We start from the raw sequence: 16032 nt of genomic DNA, 5'->3' as shown, positions 1-16032 counted from the left end.
CCGAGGTGTCCCTACTTGCCCACCAAACCTGCTGCATTTGCCCGGAGAAGGAAACTCCACATCGTTAATCCCTCTCCCCTCCTGAGCAAACGGACGCCCCTGGATGCTGTTACAGATGCTGCAGAGGTACTGTGTTCCACAATTAAATTATCCTAGCATACCTTTTCAAAATGAGCTCCAGGGAAGGGAGGGCATTAGAGCTGAACCTCCTCTGCTGCTCAGTAATTACTGACCCAACCAATCTTAATTTCCACCGTTCACGCTCGTGAGCAGCGTCCTGGGGGAAAGCCGAAGGGTGCCGGCCAGGACCTGTAAAGCCTTGCAGCGCCGTCAGCCACAGGGTACGCAGGGGGTTCGAGCAACCCCGCTTTCCTCCACGCCTAATGCACCAGGGGCACGCACCCAGTCCCCGCCGGTGGGCAGCTCTTACGCTATCTGAACGGAGTAATTTCTGCCCGTCTTATGTATCCTCACCTACACGAGCGACCCAGTGACGGAAGCTGGGTGGGCATTCAGCTGCGGCCGGAGCCACCAGCCGCACTGTGGCGCGGAGACCCGGAGGCGTCGAGGCACGGCAGGAGCCGTCCCGCCCTCCTCAGCAGCCAGCACCCGTCCCTGCCGGCTGCCCGGGCCGCCGGCTTCGCGTGGAAGCGACGTGGGCTGACATCCCGCTCTCGGGGCCGGTTTCGGGGGCCGTAGGAGCGAACCGGAAGATATTCACGGAACGTGGTATACCCCTCGCACTTCAGCTGGGGCTTTCTTCGCTGTTCCGCTACCCCCCCCCCCCCCCGCGCCCGCAGACAGCCCGCTTGCCGAGCGCGGCCGCGGCCGGCGGGGCGGCCCGAGGGCCCGCCCGGCCCGTCTCGTCTCGTCTCGGCGGAGCGGCGGGCGGTGCCGCTGCCCTCGCCCGCCGGCGGCGCCGCGCAGAGGCGGAAGTGGCGGCGCCGAGGCCGGTCAGCGGCGGTGGCAGAAGGTAAAGCCGCCGGAGCCGCCGGAGGGGGCCGGGGCTGCCGGGGGCGGGCGGCCGGGGAGGGGGCCGGGGGCGCGGGGCCGCCGGCCGGGGGCGCGGGGCCGCCGCCGGGCCTGGGGGTCCGCGGGCCGTCCCGGGCGCGTCCCGCCGGGGCAGGGTCGGGCTGGCGGGGCGCTCTGCGGCCCCCCCCGGTGCCGCCCCGCCGGAAGGACGGCGGTGGCGGGGCGTTCACGGGGCGGGTCAGCCGGCCCCGGCGCTTGAGCCGGTAGGGACATCCAGGCACCGGGGAGAACGCGGTGTCGCCACGGGCGGCACCGCGGGCTGGTGGCTGCCCCGGCCCCGCTGCCCTAGCTCTTTGCCCTTCAGATAAACCAGCCCCCTCCCAGTTAGTCTTTTACAGGAATCCAGCAGCAGCGTGACGTGTGCCAGAGGTCGGCGGAAAAGGCAGCAGCGATGATCGCATACCTTGCTGCCTGGGGGTGGTTTTTCTAAAGCACCCCGCAACTGGTGCGACCGCTGCTGCCGCTCGAACCCCCAGCGAGGGGTCCCCGCCGCCGAGCGGGGAAGGCATGGGGCTGGAAGACTTGCCCGCTGGGACAACACTGCAGAGGCGCAACAGCAAAGGGCTCCTTACCACAGTTTTTGCAAGCCTGGTGTGATTTCCAGGCTCCCCAGCGTTGCTGTTTCGAAGCAGGTGGTTGCGGAGGAGCCAGGGCCTGGTCTGTGTGCGGAAGGGGTGCCGGGGCAGCGGGGTCCATGCCGCAGCAACCGGAGCGGGATGAAACAGGGTCCTTGTACCTCGTGTGCCTCTGGGCCAGTAGGGAGCTCTCAGGCATTTGTACTGCAAAAGAGAAATTGTTCCGTAGGTTACATCTTGTCTGTCATTTTCTAAGATGTTACTCAGATTTCTATTACCCTCCTTCTGCGAGATGCTAGGGGATGGGTGCCCAGATCCCAAACTTCCTGGTGTTTGGAGACTCAGACCAGTCCTGGACTGCAGCAGCAATGCATCCTCCTCTTTCTTCTTTACGAGAGGCTTTTCTAAAAGGCCTGCGTGATGTGGGAGCCTGTGGCGTGGAAACACTCACTCCTGCATCCTGCAGGCCCTCCTTGAACTCCTGAAGTTCAGTGTGAATATTATGATTCGCTGGTTATTTCCTGTATTTTGTGAACAAGCGAAAGGCTCCTGTGCTGGGCACAGTTCAAGGTTATAGTAAGGAAACAGGGTGGGCCATACATCCCAGTGCCCTGGTTTGATGTGCTGCAAGGCATGGAAATGGTTCCCGGTCGCAGCTACCACCTGGAGGACAGCCTGTCCATGGGAAGTCATCCTTCTTGGTCTGGCAGCCCCTGGTGACAAAAGACCTTCGCACCCACAATCTAGACATCTGAAGAGAGAGACGCTGTTGTGGCCAGCAGTTATACTGTCAGGCCAGTGTTTGGCAGCCAAGGGAAGGCTGTTGGGGTTGAGCAACAGGGAAGAAAGCAGGAAGGAAGTGATGCCCGTGGGGAAGCAGCTGATGGTGTGGCAGAGGTGCAAGCAAGTAGTCAGAGAGAGGGGCTAGGACTTGGGACTGGGCCTGAGCCAAAAGCCCCAAATTACTTGTCACTGTGATGTGATGGAAGGCCTGGCTCAAGCAGCGCTCTCTGTGGGAGCAGCTGTGGGGGGCTTGCGGTGACCAGCTCGCCAACACGCTCAGGCAGTTTGTGTACGCACCAGAAAGGAGAGGTGGCCATGCCTGTCTCCTGGGCTGTCAGATACGTGCTCTCCAGCTGTCGCAGCTCAATCTGCCATTGCCCAATCTAGCACAGCTTTTCCATTCTGAGTATCCATAGCCTGGGAGGTGTTTGGTTAATCTTTGCCTTGGGAGCAGAGTTGGGTGCAGCTGCATTAGATATAAGTGTCGCATTAGCTGGCCAGTGACGATCAGGCGCCATGAGAATGGAGGGATGGATGTGCTGTCTTATACGTGCATTGCTGCAAGAGGTGAACCGTGGGAAGACAATAATAAATGGTCTAGTATATAAAGCAAAGGGATAGCCCTGAGTGTCCTGCTACATGAGCCCTGGGCTCTGTAATGTATCCTTTAGTGAGGACAATCAGGGGACCAGGACCTTGGGCAAAACGCCTCTGCCTGCAGTAGGGCTTCAGTCTGTGCGAACGTGCCAGAACCAGGACTGCTGGGTGCTCCCTGGAGCACCCCAGTTATGCACCTTGGCTGGGCAGTCAGAGGGGCGAGGACTGAAACTCTTTGCTTCAGGGTCTCTTTGGACTATAAAATGAATGGTCTCCAGTGGAAAATGAATGCAGAGCTTTGTGAACTGCTGAGTCTTCAGGATACCATGTCCCACTGTGCTGTGCTTTACAGAATAACTGTAAAGTCCTTAAAGATTACACTTGCTTTAACAACATCACCACCTCCTCTAGGAAATAAGGGTAAATTCCCATAATCCCATCATGCTTGTGCTTAGTGGTTGCTGTAAGCACTCACCTGGCATCAGGCCATTTTCCCTGTGGTCTCTTAGCTCACCTGTGTGATTTTGTAGGGTGCTGAAGATGGCAGGCAGCTCTGCTCCTTGGATTGGCAGCGCTTACCTCTTCCTCCAGTCCACGTGCAAGAGTATTGTTCTGCCGTCTCTCTACGAAAGCTCCCAGAAGAAACCGAGTGTGTTCAAGGCACTGAAGCTAGCATTAGCAGGTACCCATCCTCTCTGATATCTTGGCATGCTGTCTCATCTCTTCGTGCAATGCCATGCCTTTCTTTAATCTCACGCTCATGGGTAAGGAAAGCTGGTACTCACTGTATTTAGGAAAGACAGTAAAGTGGAGCAAATTCAGCAGATGGCTAGGGGCTGGAGCACTTGTCCTGTGAGGAGAGGCTGAGGGAGTTGGACCTGTTCAGCCTGGAGAAGAGAAGGCTTTGGGGGGACCTACCAACAGGCTGCCAGTACCTGTGGGGACAGGGAAATGGAGCCACACTCTTCCCAGTGGTGCATGGGGAATGAGAGACAACAGACGTAAATTGGAACATGAGAGGTAGACACCAGATACAAGAACAAACATTTTTGCCATGAGGATAGTCAAGCAGTTGCCCAGAGCGACTGTGTATTCTCCATCCTTGGGGGTTTTCAGAACAGGACTGGATAGAGCCCTGAACAACTTGGTCTGACCTCAGAGCTGACCCTGCTTTGCATGGGAGGTTGGGCTAGAGACTTCCTGGGCTTCTTTCCAACTTGAACTGTCCTTTGAGTTATCCTACTTTATGAATGTTTGTTTAAACCAATTTATGTAAGAGGGGAAAATATTGCAATTGCTATGAAAGAAGATTTAATTTCAGTCTTTATACCACCACAGAAACATGATTTCTGCTTTGAGAAGCTGATTTTTAAAATGAGTGATAGCCAGTATAAGTTGTTTTCTGATATCAACAGGCACAATTACATTGGCTTCAGCTGTATGTAATCCTATTTACACCAGAAAAGGAGTTGAGGTGCAAATGGCCATAAAACTATGCTTCTCTGTTCATCCTTGCACCAAGCTGACTGCAGAATAATAGTAATTTGAAGAGTGTATCATATTTATCTAGAATGACTCTCATGGTGTTCTTTACCTGTCATACAGCTGAGCCTATATTGGGCTTATGTAACTATACTGTAATTTCTTCTGGCAATCATCAGTCTGGCAGAGTCAGCTAGTTTGTCAGATACAGGCCTGCTCATCTTGCAGCTCGATCCAAAGATGTGAAGCAACAGGAAGCGTGACACAGTTGTCCAGTTAGGCTCGATTTATGGCTGCTTTGTGTCACTGGAATGTGACTCTGCTCACACATTTAAAGGAAAGCCCACAAAACCACTAAATCCTACCATGCTGATTCAGACCTAAAAAGGACATGAAATCTGAAGCTGTCTGAAGTTTCATGAAGAAAAGCGTGCAAAGTCCTCTCTTTTGAGGTAGCTTTACAGAAGTCTTGTACACCATTCATAATGGTTTCCAGTCTGTGCAGCTTTTCCCTCCCCAGCCCTCTTACCTAATTGTGGAAGTTTTTGTTTAACTAGCACTCATGAAAAACAAAGCATGAAGGAAGCGATAAAAAGACATTTCTGGTCAGCCACAGTGAATTAAAACGCCTTTCCTAGGTGCCTAGCCCCATGTCCCAGTTATATATCTGGTCTGAACTAGACTTTCTGATGCAACCAGGACTTGGTAAACCCTGTAAAGCCAGTGTTATATCGCATACTTCTAAATGTCAGGTCACTTGTCCTGCCTAATGGGGAGCACACAAGTCTGCTTTGCCTTGGGATTGTCCTCCAAGCCTGTCTAAATAATGCCATGACCCATGGTTTAGAAATACCTGATGTAGTGCCAGTCTGAGCTGATACCTCCATATGGCCCTGTGCAACGACAGGCCAAGAGGTTAATTCAGGTCTGGAAGCAGACCAGCCAGCCTCCCACAGGCCTCTGCTGCAAAAAAGAGAAAAACACATGCTCTAAACTGTCATCATCAGCATATAAAACCCCTGTGAAGACAAGGTCAATGTGCACAGCTAATCAAAATTAAATTTTGCTGGGAGAAGGAAGAATGAAGGCCTGGACAGTTTATGTTGTCCACGTTGCTCGTGCTCCCCCCTGCGCTAATGTTAAAGGGTACATCCCTGGCTTCTCCTTTCTTAGATTTTACCATGAATTAAGTCTCTGTGTAAAAGAGCTTAACAAGTCAAGGCTCAATCTCAAGCAGCCTAATTCCTGTGGCTGGATCTGTCATTTGCCGTTTGTGAGATGTGTTGAAGGCTCAGAGCCAGCTAAAAGTTACCTCTAGGCGGGGGGTGGAGAGGAAACGCTGGGTCTCTTTCCAGGACCTTCATCACTGCATAAAACTCCAGCCAGAATAACTGAAGACTGACTGAGCACCAAGCTGAACTATGTGCTTTCATCTATAAAACTTTCCTGTGCTACCAGTTTAGCATAACCATTGCTGTCCTGGAAATGGAACCTCAAACTTAAAACCTCCCCTAATAAGCAGTGTTGGGATAATTATGTGGGGTATAGTACCATACGGCTTCAGTTGGACACCATACTTCATGGGAATTAAGGTGGCAGGAAAGCAAAAACTTAATCATTTCCTCTTGGTTTTACATACAGGTTTTTCATCCCAGAGGACTTTATCACAGGCAGAAGAGAATTCAAAAGCTTGGTGGTGGATGGGAGTGGGTCTGGGTTGTCTGTCTCATGTCTGGATAGTGACTCTGCTCACTTCTCCCTGCCAGACTCCACCGGCAGTGTGAACGGTGTGGACATGCTCAAAGTGCACTGCAGCCACCCACACCTGATAGTCCAGCTCAAGTTCTGCAAGCAGGAGAACTGCCGACGGTTCCTGCAGAGTTACCGCGAAGGAGCACTCCAGGTGTCCCTCCAGAATCACCTCCAGCTCTCCTTGGCCATGACCACGGTGCCTCTTGAAATGGAGCTGAAGGCTGGCAATGAGCACCTTGACAACATGCTGACAGATGAGGATCGCTGCCTGGAGTGCATCTACAGAGAAAAGGTGAATGGGAGAGGGAGGGAGGCCAGGCAGCAATGAGGAGTGGTGGCACAGGACTCAGGAAGGTGGGCACAAATCTTGCTTTGCTGCAGCATGCCGAGTTGTTGACTTCTCCATTCTTCAGTTCTCAACTGTAATATGGAGAAACAGCTCTGCCCTTCCCCAGAAAAGAGCCGTGCACTCTTCTGGAAGGACAGTTACCTAAAACAGCCTACAAAGATTCTGCTAAATCACTGTGGTTTCTGTGTATAACAATTAGTATGGCTGTTACCACCACTAAGATAAGGAATTATAGAAAGTGCAGTTGAGGGCACAAGCAAGTGTGCCTCGCTACACCTGTGAGGCAGGCGGAGAGGACAGCAGTCCTGTGTGGAACCATCACTGCTCAGCACCTTCCTCCCCCGTCTCACACACCACCTCCTCTGAGAGTAGCAATGGTGACTGCACCTAGAAACGAGTGTGAGTGCAAACACTCTGCAGGTTATAGCAACAACTTGTGACAGAGTGGGGACACACAGCATCTGCTGCCAGCAGGAATAGGCTGCCCTTCTGAAGGCAAAGTCTCTCTCTCGGGGGTGATATCTAACGTCTACATCATCGCACACTTTGGGACTGGCACTCTAATCCTGCTAGCAAGAACACTTGAGATCTTGTCATCTCACCACAAAACCAAGGCACTTGACATGATTAAAAACTCATTGCCTTTCTCCTCTCCTCTTTTTTTCCACCTGGAACTAGCAATACCTTACAGCTCTGGTTTCCTCTAGGTGGTCCTGAGAAACAGGGAGTCACCATCTACTTGGGAACGTTAGGCACAAAGCATGTTTTGCCAGATTGCTTTTCTGCAAGCACAGAGAATGAAATGCAAACCTTTCAGCTCTGGACCAAACAACATGTGATGTCCCACACCCTGTCAACTTCTGCTTGCTGCACCCTCCCTCTGCTGAACTAGCTGACTGGACAAAAGAGATGGGCTTATTCAAAGTTCCCCAAAACTGACTCAGTCTGACCTCTGCCTAACAGTGCAGCAGTCAGAAAGGTGACACTAGGGCACAGCCATCACTGGTTGAGGGCAGTGATGGGTACCTGTTGTACATGAGCTAAACACTAGACTGAGTCAGAGCACTCGTCAGGTTTGACTCTTCCCATGTGCCTTTGCCTTCTTTACTCCTTTTCTCATTACCTGCTTTTTGGAGGTCAGACTAGTTTTCTCTTGGTTAGTGAGAAAAACTGGCTTGGAGAGGATCCAGGAACAGCAAACCTTAAGTAATGGAGGGGCAGGGAGAGAGAAGGGGGTAGCAGGTGCTGCCTGCTTTGGTGGCCATAAGCTGTTGGATCAGGTCCCCCTATTCTGTAGGTCTGACCCTCATGTGGAGTACATCAGAGAAGCCACACTGCCTATGGTACACCCTAATTCTTGCAGAGTGCTGCTGAAAATGAACATGGACTAGCAGCAGTTTTGTGCAACTTGTAAGCGCTCACTGCTGCATGTGAGAAACCCAGGAGGGGGAAATTGCCTATTTCGTACCACACTACAGATTCAAATTCACACATTTACAGCCAGAACTCCATTAGACTATTTCATTTGGTCAGTTTACAACTCGGGCTATAGGTATTTCATTGCTCCTACCTTGACACCATCATCTTAAGCTGCACCTTCCAGCTAAGCATCTACGGCTTTGCAAGATGATGAACCTGGCACAAATCACTGATGCTGTTTGCATTACAGCCTGACCGCCTGCGGGATGAGGAAATCACAGAGCTGGAGGAATGCTTCAAGAGCCTGATTGTTCACCAGAGCATCAACAACAATATGGCTGTAAAAGCCTGTATGTCTCTGAACTCCCCATCTCTACCTTATCCTTCTCAAGGCAGCTCCCTTTCCCCACAAGTCACCTTCATCTTTCAGGGACAACAGTTTGGTGAGTAGCTAGAACTGGCCAAGGGAGTCCTTGGTCTTCCTTGCCTCAAAGCCCAAAAGGGAGGATTAATGTGACTACATATTGGGGTCTACCTCAAATAAATCAAAGATTTCCCAGCATCCCATAAGGAAGGAATTACAGTAGTCCTCAGATATTGCCATACTGCTTCAGATCAGGCCTCAGCCTGTTTTCTTTCTGGGGTGGCACAGAACCATGCTTCAGAGTCTGTGTCCCTTACAGGTTACTCACATTTTAACACTCCTTAATACTGAAAGGAAGAATACAGAGTAGTTCTCTTCCTCCGCATCATTTATTTGAGGTGAGTTAATAGTATAGGTTGGATCAGACTGGGAAGGTTACTACGGACACCATCAGCCCTGCTTTCGGCCAGGACTGATTTGTCCATGCTCCCTGCAGTACACTGGCTTTCTTTGGGGTCTGTCCCCTACAGAGAGCTTTCAGATAGTCTCACATAGCAATTTTAGCGTGAGATCAGCTAGATAGTTTCTGAGCATGCTTAAGCTGCGTATACCATTTCCAGTGCTAAACAGCCAAGGAGAGAGAGCTCCTGTCTGCATTTCAGTATTTTGAGAATGCTTAGGTAGGGAACAGGGGAGTTGGTCAGAAAGGCCTTGCCGAATTGCTTTTGAAAGGCTGAAACAAAGAGGATGTCCATCAGAAAAAAAAAAAAAAAAGAGCTCTGGCAAACCACAGGACAGTTCCATCCTGGGGGAGAGGGGGAAGAAAAAAAAAAAAGGGAAAATAGACGTTGCCAAGCTTGCAGGGTGGGGGCAAGCCCAGATACTCTGACGTTGTGGGAGGATTTCAGTAAGGGAACGGTCTGAGCAAGGCAGGGAGCTCAGATGAGCCAGGGCAGATGGCTGCAAGCAGGTAAGTGTGTCACCACATGCTATAGTTTGCCACCTGAGGCACCAGCCCTGCCCTGGGGGATGGCAGACTATGTGGAGAGCGGACATGTCCAGCTCATACACAGAGAGCAGGGAGACCCTAAGTGGTGAGGCTTACTCCAGCTGATTCTCCCTTTCCAGTGGTGGAAGAATACCATCGGAGCACGCAGACCCATGTGCATGACCCCCTGCCCATGGTGGGGCAGTCCCTTTAGCTTCACTGCTCTTGCACTTCTGCTCCAAACTCACAGTGCTGCCCCGGTGTTAAAACACCAGAGGACAAGCAGAGCAGCTTCACAGCAGTTTAATAACGTGCTGTGGACACTGAACAGATTCCCTGCTCCACAGAATATTGGGTAAACCTCGGACTGGCCCAAGCTGCATCACATCAACCATGAAACCCGTGTGTTTTACCTGCACTCTGTCCCTTTCAGCCAACAGAACTCTCACACTAGATGACCACCAGAAATTTGCCAAGCTCGTGTCCAAGAAATGGAAGCAAGTGGGTCGCTCTTTGCAGAAGAACTGCCGGGCCCTGCGTGATCCTGTCATTGATAACCTGGCCCTCGAATATGACCGAGAGGGACTATATGAACAAGCCTATCAGCTGCTTCTAAGATTTATCCAGTCGGAAGGGAAGAAGGCCACAATAGCACGGCTGATCGCAGCCCTGGAAGAAAATGGTCTCATCAGCTTGGCTGAGGAGCTCTTGGGCCTCCATTCCAGTGAGGACTGCTCCTAGAGCATGAAGGGTAATGGCATTGCTAAGGGCTTTCTTGCTTTAGCTAGTGTATGAGACTGCTGCCAGTGTCTGGGAATGTAAAGTCCTGAAAATCACCGCAAGTTTCCATGTAGATGGGAATGCCCGGGGAAAAGGTTCTGTGCTCACAGAAGCCAGCACGGACCTCTGACGTTCCTTATTTCATTCTGTTTCCAGAAGTCAACGTTACCTTCCCGTGAACTGGTGAGAGAGGCTTTCACAGCCTGACTTCCTTCAGGAGTGAAATGTCACAGGGAAGCAGCCTGACAGTTAGAGAGCCCTAGGGGAGGGTGGGGGAGAGGAAAAAAGCAAGGAAGGCATCTCAGAAAATTTCTCTGGAAAGCAGACAACACCACTGTTTCTCAGGCTGTGACCCAGGGCCATCACCTGGAGAGCTGCAATATATTTTTTATATTGAAGACATTCATGCCCTCAGGCATGACATCAAGCAAAGACAGAGGGGAAATTAAGGAAAAGTCAATTTTATATTATTTTCCTTCTTTGTTCTTCAAACGAGGAACATCTGTGGCAAGTGCATCTGTCCTGCCCTGCCCTCGTATAGCTCCTTCCCACCTCTTGCAACCTGAAGGTTTCCCTTTTACCTGGGACAGTCATAACCTTCCACAGGGCACAAGATTGCTGCTGTAGAACAAATTTCAGGCACTGAACAAGCAATATGGACAAACACAAATTCAGAGAATGACTCCCAGCTTTTTCTGGACCGTGGTGGACAATAAAATATTGACTACGTCGTGCTTAGCTCTTTTCCACTAACCCGAGGGAGCCTGCATCTGTGAAAAGCAAAATACAGTGCTGGAAGGAAAATAGGCTCCTAGTCAGGAAGTTACCTGTGGAGCGCAGATTGGAACTGCTGCTCTAAGGTGTGTCACAGCATCAAATACCATCCTGACCCCAGCCCACAGAGCTGAGCAATTGCCTCTGACCAGCTGGCTGCTAGTGCCTTCGCTCTCTTCTTAACCACCTGCCCTCAGCCTGCTGAGTTCACCAGAGAGGATAGCTCATGCCATCGCGTCTCACAAGAGTCGGGATTTGCACAGAGCCTTTTCCTGGCAGTGTTGTCACTGTGTGACAATTGGGCATCAGCTGCTGTGCCTGGATTTACCTGCCCTGATTTTGAGGGTTAAAAATGGCTTAAAGGACAAAGCATCCAAACCGCAGGGCTGACTTGTGCTTTCAGTTCTGGTGGGAGAAGCCGACTCTGTCCTGGTATCAGTGATGCAGATTGCAACAGAGCAGAGTTTACACCTTTGCGTGTAACAAAGCAACAAGTATCTAGCATGGCATGGGTTCCATAAAGCACAACAGCAGCTTGATTACCTTTGACGTATTCCCTACACTTTCCTGATACGTTTTTAGTTTTTCATTAATTCTATCCCTCTTTGCCCTTCCCATCCCTGGGAACAGCCAGTGGGCCTTGGAAATTTTTTCAGATACAGAGGATGGCTCTGCCAGCACACATAAAGCCTGTGTGTGCATGCAAGTATCGGGCCACTGGCAGTCATGGTAGGACCAGCTTTCAGACAGGCAAGCCCTGATGGGCTTTTAAACCACAACTCACATCTTAATCCTTCCTGGAGTCAAAGCTGTAATTGGGTAAGGAGGGAGTGCAATGTGGGATTCAGGTGTGGGCTCAGATCCGAGCTCCGGGGACTGGTGCCGCTCTCTTGGCTTCTGCTAAAATGCGTGCTGTGAGCATCAGCTAACTGAAGACCTGTCTCAGGAGGATTTAGATGACCAGCTTCTACCGAGTTGGGGTACACATGCCTCAGATGTGCTAAGCATCGCGTTACCAGTGTAAGCCTGAGGAACCTGGCTTTTTTCTTGTGAATCCCCAAGGTTATGTACACAGCGTGGAAAGGAAATGGCGGGGGTCAAAGATGGGGAGAATGTTTTCAGGGTGTGAGTGAATCTGTTTGTCTTACCCTTAGCTTCAAAGGAAGCAGGACTTCACGCAGGCACCATCTCTACAAAGACTGTGGCTCCGTGACCTTTTATTAAGCCATTCTACATCAGTGCTCTTGCAGTATCATCTTCCCCATTCCTGCTCCATGTCCTACCCTCGCCCTTACAGTAGCACCAGTGCTCTTCCCAAAATGAAGCAATTATCTCTCTGACTGTTTTGCTTTTGGGACCAGCACAGCAATGCTGATCTTAGTTTAGGCTGCTGTGGAACCATACCTCAAAGCATTTAGCTTTCCTGCCAGATCTCAGCCGGGGAACTCTGTTTGGCAGCAACCCACCTGGCAAATGGTATTTAAAAAAAAAAAACAACCAAAACAACCCAAACAACCAAAACCCATCAGAAACTTGAAAATTACTTTAACAACAAGAGGGTTTGCTCTTGATTTTGCAAAAATTATTTTTTAGGAAACAACATCATATGCATACCCTGCTGTCTCATTTGTAATGAATATTTCTAAGCTCTCAGGCTAGCTATTCATGTGCACAACTTTCATATACAGTTATAAGGCAGCCACTGAGTAGTGAGAACTGCTAGCTTTTATAGCGTCAGTTAATGCTCAAAATGAGAAAGGCTTATTATTCAGCATCTACTTCAAGTCCAAAAAACTTCTTTGCTGCTATTACTGTATTACAGAGGGCTAAGCATGAATGCTTTGTTTCTTAATGCAAACCTTGTGCATTTTATTCTTCTGCCAAGAATTGGCATATGTGTTTCTTCTTACTCACAGATTCCCTCTCAAAAGTGCCATTAAGTGCTGGAGCTCCTGGCAACCTTTCTGGAATATCATCATCTTTAACAGCATTCACAGGTGCCTTCACTGCAGAGACTCGAAGGAAAAGGGTTTTCCAGTGATATTCCATGGTGGAATTGTCTTGAGCACATGGCATGGTTTGGGACCATAGCAGTGGCTGTTTCATATCTTCTTTTCCGTGATCGGTCATCATCATCATTAGATGCAGTGAAAACTCATTTCTGGTCTCAAGCGGACTCCTTCCTGCTAAAGGAGTAGGCTTTCTTTAGTATTATCTGGCACAAACATAGCAACAATTTTCACAGAAGCCTTAGAATGAAATAGATCAATCGGACTGTGAGTACACACTGTCATTTGCATTGATTTGGCATTTGGCTGGGGCTTGGCTCTGAATTTAATTCTGTTTTACCCAGAAGATTTTACAGTGGTTTTACACCAGTGTGCAAAGAAAAGGGAACTCGCATCACACAGGGAAAGAAGAAGTACTCACAAAGGAAAAAACATTATCAGAGATTTGCTGAAGAAATTAAGAGGCGTGTCTTTACCTCGGATAGTAGTGCAATGAGTGGAACTGAAGGAAGAGCTAGATGTTGGGGATACTTGCTGATACACCAGAAACTCAGTGCTATGTGCTAGACCAAGGGCTATAATAAGCACCCCTGGTGAGTGCCTGGCCGTCATGCTGTTGGAAGAGGAGCGCACTCGTGCTTTCTTCCTTGCCTGTGAAAAGTTAGTTGCACATATTACTGCACCTACTCAGATGCCAGACATGCAAGCAACACTCCCTTACTACTATTTATACCAATTAGCTAATGTCTAGTGTGTGAGATAAGCCATGGGCAGTGCTGCTGCTGGTGAATTTGGCCTTATCCTGTAACAGCTCTTCTCTATGTGTTGAGATATGTGTAGGAAAAAAAAAATATATTTTTCAGGGGGGGGTGGTGATGTTTCAGAATCAAACATGAAGCAGACTAGCACACAATATTAAAAGCAAATAAAGATGCTAATCAGTTGCATATAACAAAATGAAATAGGCAAAGTATAAAACAAACAGCAGAAACCAGGCCAAAATGCGCCTACAGGAAGGGATCCAAGAGGGCTTTTTTGTGGTACAGATTGTTTTTGTAGTTTTAGTAATGTTTCAGATTTGAAGGAGGCTCCTTTCAGTCTGCCAGAAAGAATAAAAGATCCATCCAAAGGAGAATGTGAGTGATTTGTTTTGGCATAGCTGAGCTACACTGTTCAAATGAATAATAACAAAGAGGAGAGCGAAAGTTAAAATGCTCACCAGGTACACTTTGACATGAGGCATCTGATAGAAGTAAACCTGAGAGTATACCCTGATATAAAATTGTCACAAAGGAAAAATATCAAACTGTCCTGGAGGGCAGAGTCAGTGAAAGGCCAACATTAACCCTCTTAGATGCTTGTTAATAATACATCATAGATTAATTCATCTGCTGAAGATGGCAATGCACCGTCACAGCAGATAGGGAAGGTGCTCTCTTTCAGCAGCTTCAGTTCTCACATGCCACAGCTGCTTACAGTGGATCAGTTTGTCAGCTGAAAACAGCACTTGACTCAAAAATAAGGAAAGGGTTCAGCATTATTGATTGGAAGCGCTTAAAAAAATCATGAGCTGGGCCTTAAAGAAATCATAAAATTTTCTTCCAGATTTTCATAGCAAGTCAAATTAAAAATGAATGTTGACAGCTCACAGCAACGCTTTCCAGGTTTCCATTTTCAGTCCTACCATTGAAGAGATGGGTATCTGGATGATTTTTAATGCAAAATGGGGTGCTAATGTCATAGCACTGCAGGTTACAAAGCTTTATGAAAAAACGAGAGCCTCCAAGTAAAACAGTTTGCTGGAGTTTCGTAGCTGGGAAGTCTCAGAACTGTATCCATTTGAAAATTTGGGGGAAGCTGAGGCGGCAAATAGAATATACTTTGCACCACTGTCAAGATGCGGAAAGCATAAGGTCAAAAAAGCGTGTAGGCTTAGAGCTGAGGGGAACTGCTTGTTCAGAGAAGGCATAGGTGCTTCATGCAGACACTGCTCCAGACAAAGGTCTTTTCCCAGTGTGAGGAAATTGTGGGGTTTTTCCTTACCTGTTAATTTTGCCATTCATTTCAAAATCCAGTTCAGCATTGAGAAGCCCTCCTGCTGCCTGGGTCACCGTGTCACCTCCCCTCTGCAGTTTCAAAAGGTACCTTAGAGCCACCTCCGAGTCTCACCCTGACAGCTGCCCGCAGACCCTGAAACCAAAAGCGAGCACGTACAGCAATGAGGAGCCTCGAATTCACTTAAACTGCTGATTTAGTTCAACTGAAAATTCTGGTACAGCCGTGAACCTCTGGCATTGTACGCCTTAAACCGAGGAGATACTAGAATGGGAGTCAGGGTTTCTTCACTCTAACCCGCATATTGGAGTGTGTACATGAAATCGGTGAGATTTGCTGCTTTACACCAGACAAGGGTCTGGCCGTTTGTCTTTTGTACAGAGATGGGCTCAAACGGTGAGGCAATTTAAGACCTAGAGTCAAAAATTATATTTTTTTTCTTCGCTGGATTGAATTTTAAAGCCACTGAAGGGATTTGACCATACATCTCTAACTGAAAACATGTAGGAGGCCTGTGGTTAAGTCCCTTAGTCATCAGTGGAAAAATCCCTTGCTGACCTTCTAATTCCAAATTTCTGTGATATTCAGCATCAGATCTGGATCAGCCACCTACAGCTATGGACTGCAATGCCATGTATACTCAGGTCTAGGAAATTGAACCTCCAAGGAGTTGTTTTTACAGAAAAAAGCACTTTGGTCTATTTTTTTCTCCACTCTTTTTTATAAATAAATACATACTTTTGATGAAAAGTGCCTCAGAGACTTTCATTAAACACTTAGTGCCGTAGTAAGAAAGGGGTTCACTGAAGTTCTGGCCACATTGGCTATCACCAGCTCTCAGAGGAGCATCTAGCCAAAGCGTCTGAATGCACAACAGGGTCCTGCCCAAAGTCGTACATTTCTACTGACATGCCATGGCTGGTGCCCCACCTGCAACTTAATGGCTCTGATTTCAAGTCGAAACCAAGCTAAGCCACTACGTTTGTTCAGTTTCCAGTTACTGCTTTGATGATCCTTTTTTAGCAAACATGGCCAGAAGGGGAGGTTTGTTCCATAGCTGGCACCTGGCAGAG

The 16032-nt window shown here is 49.0% G+C and overlaps 1 protein-coding gene across 1 annotated transcript; it reads left to right on the top strand.

The window, feature by feature from the left end:
- The first annotated feature begins 3517 nt into the window (after positions 1 to 3517).
- On the top strand, positions 3518 to 12824 carry TRADD (TNFRSF1A associated via death domain). Its single transcript, XM_009490471.2, has 5 exons — positions 3518 to 3669; positions 6236 to 6513; positions 8240 to 8432; positions 9775 to 10092; positions 12812 to 12824. The coding sequence occupies exons 1-4, from the start codon at positions 3528 to 3530 to the stop codon at positions 10080 to 10082; spliced, it is 921 nt and encodes a 306-aa protein (XP_009488746.1). The 5' UTR covers positions 3518 to 3527; the 3' UTR covers positions 10083 to 10092; positions 12812 to 12824.
- The last annotated feature ends 3208 nt before the right edge of the window (positions 12825 to 16032 follow it).

Source organism: Pelecanus crispus, chromosome 8 (assembly GCF_030463565.1).
Source record: "Pelecanus crispus isolate bPelCri1 chromosome 8, bPelCri1.pri, whole genome shotgun sequence".
In the NCBI taxonomy this organism is placed as follows: Eukaryota; Metazoa; Chordata; class Aves; order Pelecaniformes; family Pelecanidae; genus Pelecanus; species Pelecanus crispus.
The sequence above is the reverse complement of the archived record's forward strand: the minus strand, read 5'-3'. Positions and strand labels throughout refer to the sequence as shown.

Excerpts from the sequence above, each read along its gene's own strand:
- TRADD (XM_009490471.2), top strand. The coding sequence starts at position 3,528 with ATGGCAGGCAGCTCTGCTCCTTGGATTGGCAGCGCTTACCTCTTCCTC. Across the intron at positions 6,514-8,239 it reads AGTGCATCTACAGAGAAAAG|CCTGACCGCCTGCGGGATGA; the intron begins GTGAATGGGAGA and ends TTTGCATTACAG. Across the intron at positions 8,433-9,774 it reads CTTTCAGGGACAACAGTTTG|CCAACAGAACTCTCACACTA; the intron begins GTGAGTAGCTAG and ends TGTCCCTTTCAG.